This window comes from Phoenix dactylifera, chromosome 2, assembly GCF_009389715.1.
Source record: "Phoenix dactylifera cultivar Barhee BC4 chromosome 2, palm_55x_up_171113_PBpolish2nd_filt_p, whole genome shotgun sequence".
Taxonomy (NCBI): domain Eukaryota; kingdom Viridiplantae; phylum Streptophyta; class Magnoliopsida; order Arecales; family Arecaceae; genus Phoenix; species Phoenix dactylifera.
Genome location: NC_052393.1, coordinates 7,973,815 through 7,992,024, shown reverse-complemented (window position 1 = coordinate 7,992,024; position 18,210 = coordinate 7,973,815). Strand labels below are relative to the sequence as shown.

At 39.5% G+C, this 18,210-nt stretch overlaps 2 protein-coding genes across 2 annotated transcripts in view; both read left to right on the top strand.

Annotated features, from left to right (window-relative positions):
- The window catches only part of LOC103710795, a 37,638-nt gene extending 21,830 nt beyond the window's left edge, over positions 1–15,808 (top strand). Inside the window, exons 12-15 of the mRNA XM_039116004.1 lie at positions 6,700–7,830; positions 8,375–8,466; positions 10,960–11,452; positions 13,898–15,808. Of these exons, the coding sequence (XP_038971932.1) occupies positions 6,700–7,830; positions 8,375–8,466; positions 10,960–11,452; positions 13,898–15,046 (2,865 nt within the window). The 3' untranslated portion in view covers positions 15,047–15,808. The remainder of the gene's footprint in view (positions 1–6,699; positions 7,831–8,374; positions 8,467–10,959; positions 11,453–13,897) is intronic.
- On the top strand, positions 537–8,101 carry LOC103710793 (protein RMD5 homolog). The gene is made up of 2 exons (XM_008796688.4): positions 537–790; positions 6,668–8,101. Exon 2 carries the CDS (start codon positions 6,703–6,705, stop codon positions 7,858–7,860), a length of 1,158 nt encoding a protein of 385 aa, XP_008794910.1. The 5' UTR covers positions 537–790; positions 6,668–6,702; the 3' UTR covers positions 7,861–8,101.
- Positions 15,809–18,210: the final 2,402 nt, after the last annotated feature.

Sequence of the window (18,210 nt, the reverse complement as noted above, 5' to 3'; positions counted from 1 at the left end):
TTGATATCATTGCAGATTTTTATTTTTAATTTTTTAAAATTAAATATAAAAAGAGAAAATTGGTGAAATAGTTAATTTTTATATTTTAAAAAAATATTATAATTTATGAAAAAAATCAAAATTATTAAAAATAATTATTAAAAATATTATTTTATCTCTACGGATAAAGAAGGTACGGTCTTTTTGTAAAATATTTGTGAACTTTTTCTCCTCCCTATCTAATCTCGATTTTACAAGATTTTTCTGTTCTTCTTGATTGAAATAGTTATTATGCAAGAGATTGCTATTAAAAATTTTAAATATAGAATGAAAAACACAAACTATTAAAAAACATGGGTGGCCATATTATTTTTGAAGATAAATTCCAGATAAAGTTATATACCAATAATACAATCTTGATGAATCTCATAACTAAATATAACTAAAAAAAAATTGTTCACACTTAAACTTCTACACGTGTTTTTGGACGTACATATACACGTACGTATATTTCCACTGGATTTTATAATTCCATAACAATAGACAGGGAAAAAAAAAAATCCATGTAACGGGTCAGATCCCGATTTTTTACGCTTACTCCTTTCAACCTCCCCTTGCCCGAGACACCGTGCCCTAGCTTCCATCCTCGCCCTCGCCAACGTTAATCCACGGCCTCCCCGGCTCTCCGACCTCCATCCGAGGCTCGATCGCCGTGCTCCGCCTCGACTGCCATCCTTTATTTCCTCGCCCATCCGCCGTTCCGCTTCCCCACCGTCGTCGACCACCTCGCCCTCGCGTTGCCGACCCTGAGGTATGCCCTCCCCCCCCTCTCTCGCTTCCCCGTTCTTGGAACAGTAATCTTGATTCTGATGGGAATATTATTTTGGCGGGATTTTTTGGTTTCTTGATTTCTTGAAAATTTTTATTGAACCCTGGTTGCGGGCACTCTCGATCATGTTGAGTCTTTCGTTGGATCTTCCATTGCATCATATTTTACTGTACATACTAACTAATTTTGTTTTGGATTGCTATAAAATGTCAGCCAGTCTTATTCTAGTATAAATGTGTAGCCTTTCTTTGCGATGCCCCCGACCGTGCTGTTGTAGATCTTTGGCATTTACTAAATAATAGTTTTTTGATCACGAGAACGCTATTTGTGAGCTATTAGTGGATCTTGATATCGGGTTTCTACATTAGCACTTGAGATGTTGTATTAGAAATGTTTAGGAATGAGTTACAGTATGCTGTTATGAAGATAAAAGATTATCTACTAATTCCCTTTTCTTAAAGCAGTATAAATCCCCACTCACTTCTTTACAAGAGATAATTTATGATTCATGGTTATATTAATGGTCTCTCGTTAAGTATGATGTGTAATTATCTGGCTTTAAATGCCCACTTTGAGATGTTTGGAAGGTTATTACATTTTTTTTATTAGACTAGTTATGATGTATGTGTTTATGGACATAAGTGTGTGTTTTTTGAAAAGATGATTATATATGAATTTGTAGGGTTAACATGCTAAACACATCCTTTTATAGTAGAAGAGAACATAAAAGAATGGTTTTGTTACAAAATTTACATCCACAGACATTGTTCATTATATTGTAGTATACATATCAACCAAGTAATATGGTGGTTGGATCAACTCTACACTTATGTGCAATATCTTTGTTCTTCTAGCCCTTCATTTTTTGTGTTCTAGGACATAAATTTTTAATACCTGTCTTTATGTGGATCCAATAATTGGATTTGTGTATGTTCATTTTCTTGTATTTTCTCTGCATTTATTCTCAAGATCTAGAGTTTATGTGATGAAATCTACACTAGATTTTTTTTTTTTTTTTGATATTGTATAAGATAGACCCATGCATATCCTGCCCAACCTGCTTGACTCAACAAAAAGGACAGGCCAAGCCAAGTCATGGAAATATTTATCCCTTTTCTTGCCCGCTCCTTCCTCGCCCCTTCCACCACCCTACTCCTCTTTGCTCCTCTTTCTTACTATGTCCTCATCATCAGCACACACCACTGCTGCATGCCGATCCCACAGTTAGGCCCCTGCCCCTTTTGACCCCTCTCCCTCTCTCCCTCCCTCTCCACCGTGTTTTTGCCACTGGCCTTCCTATTTACTTCGCCATTATAGCTATGCAATGTTGATTGATTGACCTGTGCCCTAAAATCAACTGGTTCAGATTGTTCCCGGCCTAGAAATTTAATTTTCAGGCCAATCTTGTACTGAAGAAGTTAGTTCCAAGGCTAGTCCTGTCCAGGCTAGGCTAGAGTGTCGGTTGTTGATTCTAATCTTTGGCTTGAACCATGAATTCCTAGGTCTACTACAAAATCTAGCTTAAAGTTTTCAATTTGATTAATTTCCTTGATTTTTAGAATTTTATGGTATGAGGCATTCTTTTATTTTATCTTACTTGGTTCATGCAAATTGAAGAGGAATATTATTATTGGATTAAATATTATATAGGTTCTTATTTTGGAGGAGGTATGTAGGAAAACTATTGATTTTGTCTCATTTAGACACCTCAATGATATTTTTTTCAAGACAGGTAAATTCAGTTATTTTTTTCTTCCATCTTTATCATAGTTTTTCTTTTTTACAAAAAAAAATCTATTTGCTGCTTTTGGTCATGATTTGTGCTATTTTGAGCTCTGTTCAACTGCTTACAGGAAGAGAAAGGAGAGCTCCTGAATCTCTATTTCATAATTTCACATAGCTTTCATTATTATGTTATCAATTCTCATATAATGTGCCTGCCACTATGTTCTGTCTGATATTATCTGTTGTTAATTGTCTTTTTCTTATGTTATGTTTAATTTTCTTGATCGGTTCTTTGCATGTGCCATTAGCCATAGGAGTATACTTTATTTTATCACGACATGAAATTTAATTGAAACATTGTCAAATTGTTATAGAACAGTTTGTATGCATTTGTACCTTCTGTTGGAGATTAGAGCATATAACATGAACATGCTGAAATCGCGCAATTCTTTATATTCATATGGTTCTGATGTGGTTCTAAACAAGGTTTTATGTACCAACCCATACCAGTTGACATGGGATGTGCCACACTGATTGGTTCCATACTTGTACAGCATGGAGACTCAATGTTGCATTGTAATGACACATGGTACAACTGCTGTGCTAACTCCATAAATGCACCATGTGTTGGTCTGCGGTGGTATCGTATTGAACCGATTTGTACTGGTACCAGGGTTCGATACTGAGGTTGAAAACCATGGTTCTAAACTTAATGAACTTTAATTGCTAAATGTCTAATTGTTATCTAGGGTTTTATTATAAGGATGTTGAATTAGTTTGTTTGGGTCAAATGTTGTCGAATGAGAGAATCAAGAGCTACAAGCATCGAATTCAGATGCAATTCTCATACTATGGCAAAGTTTTGAGAAGGTACCATTTGAATATGAAATTAATGTGAGTATTAATCATTGCTTCAGTGTGGTGATATAGGTTTTCATATTCTAGTGTATGTTTTTTCTTTGGCTAACTACTAGGAAACTTGGAGCAACACATACAGCAGTTAAATCAGATCAAGTAATAAGATTTTTTTAAAAAAGATAAATTCTTGGTCCTTTATCTCAAGACATTTTGTATTTGATTCTTTAAATCTTATTTTGATGGAAGTGATATCTACTTGGTTAAAAGATATGGTACATAACTATGCATCATGTTAGTTCATATTGTCATGCTGAAGCATATGTAAATAACTATTGAATCACATTAGTTTGTGATTCTTGATGTACTGGACTGAGAAACTTTGATCATATGTATATCAATATTTTTATGTGCTTTTTGTTATTCCATATAGGGATTGTTCATGTGTTTTTGGTTTTCCTTTTTTTTTTAGTGTTAGGAAGATTGCATGATGCTGTCATCAAATTTTTATCCTTTTTCTTTTAACAAGTGGCTCTTTTTAGTTTTGATGTTGGGTTCCATTACTTGATATATGGGAATTTCACAACAATGGTTATGGAGGTGAAGACAGAAATGTTGGTTCTGTGTTTTATATTTATTAAGACTAAACAAGGCAAAACATGAGAGTGCTGATTATCATCTAATGCAGATTTTGTTGCAGCTAAATTTTTTGTTTGTTATACTCCTTTTTGAATTCCAAAAGCGGCACTGCATTTATAATCTATCATAAACTTAAACACTTCTGATCTTGAGAGTGCAATCATCAATGTTGGTTGTCAAGCATGTTGGACGTGTTTGATGTTAGTGCCATATAAAGTTTTCTATTCTATGCTAGTGTCATATAATGCACTTGTGTTATCTTTATGGCATAACAATACAGCATCTCAGCTCAAAAATCAAGAAAGCCCTATTGTGGCAAATAACATTATTGAGCGAGCAATTTGCGTAACATGATTTAAAATTCAGTGGAGGGTGGACCTTCTTGTAGGTCTTGCTATGAGTGGTTTAGTGAGAGCTGAAAGCTGTAAACCAAGTGGCAATGGGAGTGGTCAGACGGGGGAAAACTGATTAAGAGGTGTGGCATGACCTCAATGGAACAAGTCTCTGAAAGTTCCTCTGATTGGAAGTGCCTTCGCTGCTGAATTGGATTTCACGAATTGTAATCAGAGTAGAAGAAAATTAATCCATTTGTAATTGAGAAAATGGAGCTACTAAGCCAAAGAATTACAAAAAGGAAAAGGTGGGAGATATGAAACGAGGAAGAAGATCATGAGAGAACAAGCCTAGAGATGTCGGGTCTGTGGATGAGATATATAGGAAGGTGAGGAATTGGGTGTTTTAAGTAGTGGGTACTTTTGATATTTTCAGTTGAAATCCATATCAAATGGAGAGGAAAATTAGTAGTGGATTAGTTTAATCAAGTGATATTGTTGCTCATGGTGAGCTGAAGAGGTGGGCTTTCCAACATCTAAAGAAAATAGTGAGGGGGACTTCAATTATGGAACTGGATCTGGGCATAGTTAGGTGGATGGGAAAGAAAAATAGATCAAGAGGGACTTTCGCATTTTGGGTTCTCCATGTCCTGCAAAAACCTGTCCAATTTCACTGTTAAGTTGGCTTTTGATGGACTTGCATTGAGCGTTTAGCTTGAGTAGCTTAGGTTGGTCAGTCCTCCCTCACGTGGAACACTTTCTTGCATTGTTTCCTATTTTAAACTTGTGGGTGGCATAATCATTATTTGTTGTCCTTCAGAGGAATATACTGTAGCAAAGTTTGCCATTTCAGTCTCAGATCCTGTACCAGTATCATCTTGCTACTGTGTCTGTATGTCCAATACGTGGGTCGTTTCTGCATACGGACACTCGGTACGCCTTTTATACTAGTTTGGTGCCGGTACGGTATGCACCAATATTGATCGGTACGGCAAACTATGATTATAGGTTCCACCTCTTATTATGTTGTTCAAAAATTGCAATGTGATGCGGTGCGAGGGCCCTATAATAGGGTTGAATTAGGACTCCAAACACTTCTGTTGCCGTGCAGAATCTGAAAACAGGACAGCAAACTAAAGAATTTGAAATCAGGGGCACTGGATGTTCAAAAAGAATCTTCTTTAGGGTACCTTACTCATGAAAGGATTAGCTGAATCAAAACCTAGGGCTTCTTAAGCTTCATTGAATAAACCAATAGAATCCCACAACCTGACTTGATCAAATAATGTACGCAGATCTCTATAGACAGCAATCTGATATATTCATATAATAGAAGAAGTAAAGATAAATAGCACATGAAGTAAAGAAGGAGAATGAGGGAGAGGAGAGAGGAATAAGTAGTAGGGAATAAAGAAAAGTGATAACAGATTAAGATAATAATAGATGGAGAAGAAGAAGAGAGAGGAAGTAGGAAAAGATAAGAGCTTGAGAGAATAATAGATGGAGGAGAAGAGAGACGAAGTAGGAAAAGATAAGAGCTTAGGAGAATAATAGATGGAGAAGAAGAAGAGAGAGGAAGTAGGAAAAGAAGTTCGAATCTGGCCACAGAAAACTTACACACAAAAATAACTTAATAATCTTCATAAATTTGTCACTTTACAGAGGCCCATATTTAGAGACTCTGAAACAGTAAAAAAAATTGCTTGCTATCCAAGGAAGGACTCTTTGACTTATCTATTCCCCTAGGACTTTTTCCCATAAAAGACTCCTAAGCAATCTAAAATTCTACCACATCTGAGCTTTCGAAATAACAATCATATACTAAATCCTATCAACTTCCTAACTTATCCACCCAATATATAGCTAGGAGTAGGACTCTTACTCACCAATCTTACTTCATAGAGGACTCCAAAACCAACTCTTAAATATATTTAAGAAAAATATCCAAAAATACAATAAAATATTTTTGTCCTACATCACATGGTCTCATGTTTGACATTGCTGGAAGAAAGTTGGTGGAAGCCACGTTAGATTTTCATGGCAGCATAGATATGGCACCTACCCTAGTGCTTTGTGCTGGGATGATTAACTATTTATCGAACCTTGTTGTAACCTTTCCTCATGATTGTACCGCCTGGACTGGATTAGCAAAAGCCACTCTACAGGCATAATTCGAACTCTATGCTAATACATGCATTAAACCTGGCAAAATGAATCGCAGAATATACTAAACTTTTTTGATCTTCATAGATGTGAAATTATATTCCTGTTGCTATCATGATAACTGACATCATTGCTTGCGATGCAGGGTTGAACTCTGTGCTGCCAACCTACAAGTAGCAAATGGAGCTAAATACAATAAAAGATGCATTTGACCGAGTTGCTAAGAAGCAAAAGCTTTCATGCTCTAAAACCCAAGAAGTCATTGACGAGGTTGGGCGAGAGATAGAGCAGGCAATGGCCAAGATGCAGTCAACCGATAATGGTTCAGGCTGCTCTGACCAGAAATCCATTCTCTTGGAGCTCAAAACTAAGCTGAATGAAATGGCTCCAATGAATCAACTTGAAGGGTCCCAGAGGGAACTGAACGTTGGGCTTGTCAAGTATGCAAAGATCCTTGAGAAGTGCTTCAATCCGGATATATCCAAGGCATATCGAAACGTTGACTTTGACATCCATATAGTAAACCAGATCATTGCAAGCCACTTCTATCGCCAAGGCCTGTTTGATCTTGGTGACTGCTTTATAAGCGAAGCTAACGAGCCAGATGCTACTGCTCTAAAATCTCCATTCCTGGAGATGTATGGGATACTCGAAGCTATGAGGTCTAGGGACCTTGAGCCCGCACTGAACTGGGCTTCCAAACAGAGTGAAAGGCTATTGCAGAATGGGTCAAGCCTGGAGCTGAAGCTTCACCAACTGCAGTTTGTGGAAATACTACAGAAGGGAAGTCAAAATGAGGCTCTGCAATATGCAAGGACCTACCTGGCTCCATTTGCTTCGGTGCACAAGGTTGAGATTCAAAAGCTAATGGCCTGTCTCTTGTGGGCAGGTCGGCTTGACCAGTCTCCTTATGCAGAGTTTATGTCTCCAACTCACTGGGAGAGGTTGGCTGAGGAGCTCACCCAGCAGTTTTGCAGCCTCTTGGGTCAGTCCTATGAGAGCCCACTCAGCGTGGCTATAGCAGCAGGGATCCAAGGGTTGCCAACTCTTCTGAAGTTAGCAAGTGTGATGGCCGCGAAGCAGCAGGAGTGGCAGGCAATGAAGCAGCTGCCAGTGCCTGTTGATCTTGGGAGGGAATTCCAGTTTCATTCTATTTTTGTGTGCCCAGTGCTGAGGGAGCAAGGGAGTGATGAGAACCCACCAATGCTGATGCCTTGTGGGCATGTGCTGTCAAAGCAGTCGATAGCGAAACTGTCAAAGAGCAGTACAAGGCCATTCAAGTGCCCCTATTGCCCACTCGAGGCAACGGTGGGTCAATGCAGGCAGCTTCACTTTTAATGGTTGGTTGGGGTGGTGGTAAGGATTGCAACTTGTGCGATGTGCTCCAAGTGTTAGGCTGTGATATTTGAAATCTAGGCCATTGTATGAAAGATGGTCACGTGGTTGTCTCTGGATGTCTCTTGTATGTTTGAAAATCCCCTGATATTTTGTTGAGATTTTCCAGAGCTTACTTATATGAGACTTGGATCCTATTAGCTTCAATTTTTTTAATTCAATATCTTAAAAGTTTCTTTCTTTATAGGTTTAGAATAGCAGTTTTTATGTTGGTTTTTTTTTTCCCAGCTTATCTTGGCCAACAAATGAAGTGATTCATCCCAATAAAAGCAGTTCTCTGATTTACATCAACTATTCTCAACTGTATACGTGGATACTGGATAGAGATGACTCGCTAATCTTTGTCGGTATGGTTATTTCCTTATAGTTGCTCGCTGTAATACAAAAGGTAACTGCTTCACAGATGCAATTTGGTTGACGAAAATATGTGAATACAATTTCTAATGTTCGGATGTAGACTGTAGGAGATGGAGTTCTGATCCTTACTGGCAGCAGCAACATCTCTCTTCTTACTGCAAGTAGGAGATTCATGAGCCCATCAAGCTTCAGGTGTGCGCCAAAATGGAACGCATGCTTGTGATCAGTGATTTTTGTGCTATAATGTTATTTAAGTTTTGCAGTCTGTATAGGCTTTCTCGGTTGTGAAAAAATAATTTAAATGCTACTGCAACGTACATGAATAATGTAGTTTGCAGGATGATGTAGTTTGGGTGAAGAAGATTTTTTTTTTTAAATCATCTCCTTGATGCTTGCTAGGAATTCTACATTCATTGATGTCTTACTGTCATCCTACATTCATAGGACTGCCAATGGAATTCTGGTGCATAGTCAAGGCTGATTCCTATCTTATACTTTTTAAGATTAATGGGATAGACTCCAAACTTTTTCTTTTCTTTTATTTTTTTTTGATAGAAAGGCTCGGATACCCCTGATCACCCAAATGCTGATGAAGGCGGGATCCGATCCTAGGTCATTTAATAAAACTATCATAGAGTTAAAAAGCTTAGCCAACTGGCACCTTCAAGTACAAATCATGCTTTTGATAATGCACAATAGATTTTGTATGTAGTATTAGCTCAATTAAAAAAAAAAAATCAACTACATAGAGACTGATCCAAACGAGAGAGAGAGAGAGGGGAGGGGAAAATGAGTAACAGATATTTAAGCAGAAAGAAGAAAAAAAAAAGGGTAGCTAAGTCAACTTCTCCACCTTGATCGAGCGCCCTCTGCCTGGTATTTATAAAGTTTCACTACCCAAAAACATTCGTTTTTGTAACAAAATTGTTTACTTCCATTGAAAAAACAATGATGAATAGCTTGAATGATTGTGCCTGGATTTGGCGATTGGGCCTTCTCCCGAGGGTCGCGTTGTTCATCTGGAAGGTGGTCTGGGACCGGCTTCCTACGAGAGCTGTACTTGGAGGACGAGAAATGAGGATCCCATTGGAGTGTGGGGTGTGCGGTGCGGTCGAGACGGTGGACCATATCCTGTTTCGGTGCACATGGGCGAGGGATACTTGGCGCCTGGCAGGGGTCCCACAGTTGGCTTGGAGCTGTAGGGACCAGTTCTTACAGTCTATGCGTCAGGGTTCGGAGTCCCCGATGCTTTGTCAGGTGGTGGTTCGAGCGAGCTTTACTGCCTACCAGATCTGGTTGGCCAGGAACGCTCGTATATTCGGCGAATGATATATGTTGCCAAGATTTATGGTCGAGAGTGCCCGCTATCAGGCGGCAGAGCTGTGTCACATCACCCCCGCTGGAGCGACCTTGATAGCTCGGGACATCTGGAGCTCCCACTCTGCTTCGGCAGCATCCCGCACGGTGTTTTTCACCTGGGAGCCCCCACCTCCGAGCTTCTTCAAGGTCAACTTTGATGAGTCAGTCCTGGATGGTGGCACTAGGGGAGGCGCGGGTTTCGTTATTCGGGACCCGTCTGCCAGGGTTGTGGCTGCTGGGGGTAGTCAGCTATTTGACACCTCGGTGCCGAGTGCGGAGCTGAGAGCTGCTTGGGCGGGCCTTTGCCACGCCCGGTATGTGTTACAGGCCAGGTCTATCATCCTGGAGGGTGATTCTGCTACCGTTATCAGTTGGATCCAGGGGAGTCCTAGGGGTGACGGTACAGACCATCCCTTGCTCCAGGACATTTGGGCTATGGTGAGGGATGGATGGGCCTTTCAGGCCAAGCATATTTACCGTGAAGCCAATGGTGCAACGGATTGGGTGGCTGCGTATGTAGTTGGTCATTCCGGAGGCACCTTGTGGACTGGAGATGGGGAGCTGCCTTTGGCACTCCGAGGTATCCTATTTTTTGACTTTATTGGGGGTATCCGTACCCGTCAGGTATGATCCACCCGCATTAGCTAAAAAAAAAAAAAAACTTGAATCAGAATTGCAATTAATAAACAAAACCTCAAATCTGGCAATATAATTTATGATTTTAAGGATAAGCAGACCAGGAAAATGATAGCGGATGGTGGAGAAAATATCTGAAGATGAATTTGAGGAAGGTGTTAAATAATGTTTACGTGAATACTGAACATGACTAGGCAAATTGATTATGGTAATTTTTCACATGTTTCATGAAAATAGGCCTGCAAAAAGGTTAGACAACAATTATTTATGAGCATACTTTGACAAACTCTTTACTGCAGGATAAAAAAAATGAAGTTCAGACAGTCTGCATATTGACTATTTGGATGAATTAAATGTCTTCCTTCCAAAAAACCTCAAATTCAGCAAAGTTTAAAACAATGAGGCGGAAAAGAATGCAAGGATGAAGCAGTCCAAAATGGACACTTGATGAATTTTTTAGATAATTGGTACCTGTTCATATTAATTGACAATAGTTATGGATATGAATCCAGGGCTAGCAAGGAAAACAGTTCAGAGATTAGAAGATTTGACGCGAAAAAACGAAGGATTATTTATAAACGGAAGTGATTAGTTCAAGGGGCTGGAACTTGCGGCCTACTGAGACTGCTCATCTTGGATGTGTGGGATTTTTAAGGCTGCGTCTTGAAACCTTCTCGTCCGCACATAACCACATCCGCCAAATCTCGGAGTCAGAAGGTTCGAAGCCCGCACCCTCCAAAACCCTAACAATCGAATCGTCTCTCTCTCTCTCTCTCTCTCTCTCTCTCTCCGCCCCAAAACCCTGGAAATGCTCCTCTGCTCCGCCATTTGGCTTCCATTTACTCCCCTTCAAGGCTTCCCTCTCTCCTCCTCCGCCTCCTACTCCCAAGTTTGTCGAGGGTGGCCCTCCACGCCCTCTCTTCGGGCGGAGCAGAAGCCCGGAGGCCCGATCCGATGCTCAATCTCGCAGGTCAACAGCTACGGCACCGTGGACTACGAGCGGCGGCCGGCCCTCAAGTGGAGCTCGCTCTACCGCAGGATCGCCACCATGGAGAACCCCAGCCTCGGCCCCGCTGCTGTCCTCGAGCGGTGGGAGGAGGAGGAGAGGCGGCTCAACAAGTGGGAGCTCTGTCGCGTGGTGAAGGAGCTCAGGAAGTTCCGCCGGTTCAAGCTCGCCTTGGAGGTAGCTGAATAGTTGCCTCTTTTAACCCCTATTATTTGTTCTTTTGAGTTATCCTTTGTTTCTTTTCTTGTTCCTTGCAGTCTGTAGTTGAACAAAATTGTTCCTTTTATGCACCGGTGGTGTTGATTGACTTCCTACTTCTTGCAATTTAGGGACTAGGGAAGGGGATTCAATCAGATAATCCGTTACCGCCCTTTCAATATAGACTCTAAGAAAGTAGGTAATTCGACATATACAAGAAATGAAAGAAGTACACAAGAAGAAATGCTAAATTTCATAGTTATGAGGCACGAATAATTTTGACTTTCCGTATGGAATTATTGCATATTCTTTTGTGTTAACATATTTTGCATGAGTGATGCTACCAGTTTTACAGAGTAGTATTTTATCATTTGATACTGTTGCAATTAACAATCATATTGAAAAGCATCTGTTGAATATCAATGCAAATTTAGGATTATGTTTATGCATGCATATATGCATGAATCCAAAAATGTGGTCTCGTCGCTGAAGCCTATTTTGTGGAGTCTAGGAAGTTTCGTGCCTCATATAAGTTTCTAATGTCGATTTTCGTATCCAAGATGATATTTAGTTGGCTTTACAATATTCAATATCTTATGTTATATGTACTGTTTTATATAGTGGTTTATGATACCACATATGCTACGCAGTCCCCTGTGGCCCTGCATAGGGTCCCAGCCTCACCTGCATATAGATGAGGTGCATGGGGGCAGGTGAATGGCCTTTATAAGTCCGTAGCCAGATATAAAGCCCACCACCTCCTCCCTCGTCTGCCTTCTTTGTACCTAGCAGTAATCCTTGGTTGGCTTAAGCCTGACACCTAGTGCTGTAGTCTTCAGAGAAGTATCATCTGTATGGCAATAAGTTAGTGGGCATCTGTATGGAAATAAGTTAGTGGTGTTTAGGGTTGTAAGTGGTATATATAGATAATAGAATCTCAATTATTGGTAAAATACCAAACCTAAGAGCATCATATTGTTTAAATCAAAGTATGCTGTGAGAAAAATGTTTGCTTTTGGAAGGTAACTTGCAGAAACCCCTCCAGTGGGCCCCCAAACTGTTGCATGACTTGCAGCTGGTTTTGAAATCAGCTATATGTCCTGCTTTTGATAGGGAAGCATTAAGGGAAAATGATCATGCATGTTCATTTGAAGAATGAAATTTGTCTCATTTCATTCCCTTTTTCCCCTCTTGTTCAAGTTAACCCGTAGTCCATTTAATTTTAGTCCTTCTTATTACCTTACACTTCATGGTGATAAGTAAGACTTTGACTTAATCTAGGTTTGGCATGTTATAACCTAGTCTTGAAGTCCATCGTTAACACAAGGAGAATAAAGTTTTCTTTTTAGGTGTATTTGAATGAATGTGAGGAGACAATGATGCGTTTATTACTATTTCCTTATCATGTTTAAGGCACTTCCTGTTTATCTATTGGGTCCAGGTACTTTGAATAAGAATATTATAATCCAAAAGCATGTGGAGCATGATCATTGGACCGATCGGTAAGATCTTGAGTAGGACCTATATTAACACCATAGCAGTTTTTTGGTGACTTGAAAGTGAAAAACATATGTCAAGAAACAATTCTTTGTGGCCTTTGTTCAAATGATCTTTAGCTAGACTAAGTGTTCTGAATTTCTTCTCGCTGCAAGGAAATCAAGTTTGTGAAGCATCTTGGGATTTCATGAGGTATCTACATCTAAACAGGTTAAATTAATCTCATCTGGCTTCCTCTGCCAGTGAAAGTCAACCTGAACTTCAATGGCAGCCGTCTGGAATTCAAGCCCTCTGGTTATGGAAGAAATGAGAAATGGTAATTGGGAGGTCCTTGCTCTTAGTACATCCTTGGCCAAATTAACTCCTAGGAAACCTAGGTCTGCTCGATTTGTGCATAACAGTTTTTGTTAGAGAAATTTCAGGACTCAGATGAGGTCAAAGGGATAGCAGTAGTACTGCAAATGATGTAGCTCATTGCAGTTTGGACAACATCCATTTGTGTAATGTTGCATTTTCTTGTTAAGATCTGCAATCCTCTCATACTCATCCTTGTTCTGCTGAATTCATTTGCGGTTATATTCAAAGAAAAAATCTTGGTTCTCTGTAATGATATGTGTAGGTGTATGTTCGTTTTTCCTTCCATTTGGATTCAATGAGCATCTATTGGCTGTACAAGTTATTCTGTAGAAATCCTTGTCAAGGGCAGTATAAGCAATGCCTTTTTTTTGTTCTTCAGCTGAGAAGGAACCAGTATGGGTCAAATGTTCTAATAAATAATGAGAGAGTTACATTTATGATGAAGTTTTTCAGAGACTATTCCATGTTTGTAGCTTATTCATTTGACCTACTTTCTATTGAATCTTCGGTCTGGCAGTTTGATACTTCTTCTATGGGCACTTATTTTTATTCTCATTTGCATTTTCCCAGGTTTATGATTGGATGACTGCCCAAAGAGACCGATTTACATTTACGTCTAGTGACATGGCAATCCAGTTGGATCTGATTGCCAAAGTACATGGCATTTTGCATGCTGAAGAACACTTCTCAAAGCTTCCTGATACCTTAAAAGACAAGCGTGCATATGGTGCTCTTCTAAATGTTTACGGGCAAGCAAAGATGAAAGAGAAGGCAGAGGATATTATTGAGGAAATGAGAAACAACGGATATGCAACTGAAGCCCTATTTTTCAATGTGATGATGACTCTTTATATGAATGTTGGAGAACATGAGAAAGTTAATAAGATCATTAATGAGATGAAGGAGAACAATGTTTCATTTGACATATGCTCTTACAATATCTGGATAACAAACTGTGCAGTTATGGGAGATGCAGAGGAGATGGAAAGAGTGGTAGGGATGATGAATTCGGACAATGGCATCATTGCTAATTGGACCACTTATACTACACTTGCTACCATGTATATTAGACTAGGCAATATTGAGAAGGCACAAAGTTGCCTAAAGGATACCGAAATTAGAATGACGGGCAGGGATCGAATGCCTTTTCATTACCTTATTGGACTTTATAGCAGAATAGGAAAGAAAGAGGAAGTCTATCGGATTTGGAACTGGTACAAGTCAAGTTTCCCTAGCATCCTGAATATGGGTTACCATTCAATGCTTTCTTCTTTGATTAGGCTAGGGGATACTGATGGAGCTGAAATGATCTTTGGAGAATGGCTTTCCATGACATCAAGCTATGATCCCAGGATCTGCAATATTCTTTTGGGTTCGTATGCCAGAGAAGGGCTGGTTGCTAAGGCTAAGAATGTTCTTGACAGATTTTCAGAAAAAGGCGGAAAGCCAAGACCGGTCACGTGGGAGATCCTTGCAGAAGGCTACATTAAGGTGGAACAAACTTCCGAGGCATTATTGTGTATCAAAGAAGCTGCATCGTATGGAGGAGTAAATAACTGGAGACCAAAACCCACAAACATAGAAATCCTCCTAGCACTCTGTAAGAGGCAGAATGACATTGCTGGTGTTAATATGTTGATGGACGCCCTTCGAATGAGAGGATGCCATGAAAACGAGGAGTACAAGGCATTAATTAGCGAATACTCTCAGGGCAATTGAGCATGGTAAAAGATGAGCATCTGAGGAATTGTTCGAGACCAAGATGCTTGTTGGTATGTCTGAAATCAGTCTCAAAGGAACAGCTCATGTCTCCACATGTTACTAAAGATTCTTTCTGCCTCTATATGATTTGAAGTAGGGGCACAAATGCACTTGTGGGTCATTGCTCTGCACATAGAATATCTGGAATATTGTACGTTAAAATGGAGCTGCACTGCCTTTAAACGATCATGTGCATGGATCACACATTGGATCAGAGTCCTACTGATTCTTCAAAGTTTTGTCTTGCAGAATGGTTGTCAAATAGTTTATTTACGACATCAGTGAAGCTGTCTTTTGTCTTAGAGATGAGGAACATGATGGTGCGGCATTGAATAGCTCTTATAACCAGAGTTGCACTGGCTGCAGAAGTGCCTATCTTGCTGCTTGTCCTTTTGTTTTTTTTTCTGTCTATTATTGCTTTGAAATTCCGGACAGCTTCTCTAAGTTGGTTGCACTATTGAGGCAAAACTGGCAACTGACATACCTGAGGGAAGGCATGTCATTAGATTTAATTGTGAAAATAGATCTAAGACCCAGAGGGTCCTAATTGGAGGATCTGCATATTGGAGGGAAACTTGTGACTTGCTAATTGCCACAGCGTTTGCAAAACCATGAGGCGCAGCAAGAAGAAATCACACACTTTCACCTCCCTGTAATTGGGTGATCCAATTTGCTAAATATCGCTATATATCTATATATATATTGTTAGTGTTAGCTGCATTCGTTGGGAGACTGATGAGGATCAACATGCCAGTGTTGTGTGTTTGAGACAGCCCATCGAGTGCATCAATTTTTTATGCGAATCCAATGTGATCCATGCTATTATTTAAAGGTGATGTCGTTGTTTTATAGGTGCATCATTCTTATTTTACTCCTGTTTAAGTTCATCTATGGTTATTAGTTTGCTTCTTTCATGAGAAAGTGAATTGTTTGATCCAGTTTTATATGCTTGGAGCATTAAACGCATCATGTTGAATAATCCTGGATTCTGGACTTGACACCTCACACTCACATGCTATACGGCATCGTATGAATGAGCCTTGCAAAGTTGTAGCACCCATTTTGACTAATTTACCCCTTTACTTTCTTGGTTGGCTCATCTAGATTGAGTGACCATTTAGTGTGCCGATTTATTTTGATATAATCTCTCTTTTTTATGATATAACCTAATACACTCAGTTGGAAAATTTATAGTCCGTAGGTGCGAAGTCTCTTTAAAGGCATGTTTTATGTGGTTATGACCAATCATTCTACCAGTTTAGCAAACGAGTGGAAAGAAAAGAAAGAGTGTGGTGATGGCGGAGGTATTTTTGCTAATATTGATATTTTTGCAAAAATAACTTTTGATATTCTAAAAATTGCTATGTTTATCTCTTGGACCTCTTCATCCTTATGCATTGTTTCCACATGCCTTTCTCCTTGGAGGATGATCTTGCTTGCTTGTCATGGCAATCAAAAATTAAACTTTATTGAATTTTTATATGTGGGAAGGCATTGGAGATAATAACCAAGGTTACAATCAAATTCTAAGAGACGGTCTTCTAATAGATTGTTTGTTGGCGCCAGATTGAAGTTTATATCCATATATCTATATATATTTCTTTTAACGTGATTTACCTTGCGAATGCTTGAATTTGCAGCTACTTCAGTGCATGCTACACAAAAGCATGCGAGATGAGACATCATGAATCCTACAATGTTGATAATGTATGTAATCTCTAAGTGAGTTTATTTTGAATATAAGCATTTTATTAGTCACCCAAAAAAAAAGAGTAAGTATTTTATGTCATTTTATCCAAGCAAAGTTTAGTTTTTCCTTCTCATCATTAATGTGCAAATATGCCTTCACACCCTAATGCATCAATTGGACCCGCAAGCCACGGCTTTCTTGAATCATGCCACTTAACCAACCACCTACTTTGACGTACACTCCAAAGATAGATTAGATTTTGCTTGGATTTAGCCAAAATCCACACTCCACACAGGAGAGATACTGTGATGTTTAAAATGCTGCTGCATTTAGTTACGCATGATCCAAGAGGGTGTGGTACGCTCCCGTTGACGCACCGACAAGCAACTAAAAGCACTGGCAAAACCCGATTGCCCGGGCTTCCACCGTAGCTTTGGAAAACCTCAGTAACGCCAATTTCCAGCAAGACTCCCTCTTGGTCGCCGACACTGCCACGTGTTAATTGGAACCTAGCGATAATGATGGCGTCATCCACAGGCCAGCGGACAACCCTAAAGTCCCGTATCCCGTAGGCTTTTGCCTAGGCTCAGCTGTCTCGTCCCATATTACAACCAAGTCTTTCGAGGCAATGGACCGTGCATGGATGACGCACTCATGGGAAGGACAGGCATATCACGTTGGGTTGCATGAATTAGAGCTCTTTTTTATCCCCCTATATTTGAAACCCAAGATGGTAATAAACAACAGACCGAGTTGTTTAGGGACTCGTAGGGCTTGCTCTTGAAGGAAGACATGCAGCCTTGCAGGTCAACTTGGAGAAGTAAATATCACATATTTATTTCAATGGAAATATCAAAACAGAAAATGATGCAAATGAGCTAATCAAGCCAAGTTCGCTATGCGAGTTCGAGCTTGATTTGGTAACCACTTGATCAAGTTAATTGTTGAGCTAGCCCAAGTTTGTAATGACAACTTGGAGGAAGTTAATGACCAGCTTGTTTGTACAAGCCTAAACATGGGACCTAGAGTTTGATGCAAATCATTGCTAAAAGCTTGAGATATTATGTTATTAGATATATCGATGGATGGAGTCTAGGGGTTACGTATATAGAATTGCAAGTAGGTCTACTTTATTGATTTAGCCCGAGAAAAATATAAAATCAAAATTCAACATATCAAACTATTGACATCCCTATCAATTTGCAAATTAAGCAAGAACGTATGCTAATGTTCCATCACCAGCCTTACACTAGAAGATAGGTAGCTCTTGTTTATGAGCTACTTGATAAACTATTGGTAACTCAACCCAATCAAAACATTTTCAAATTAGTAATATAGAAAAAAACAACTGATTGGGTTAGTTCGGATGTGTCCGATGTAGAACTAAAACTAGCACCCGATAAGCAATAATTTGCGCACACATACATTTGCA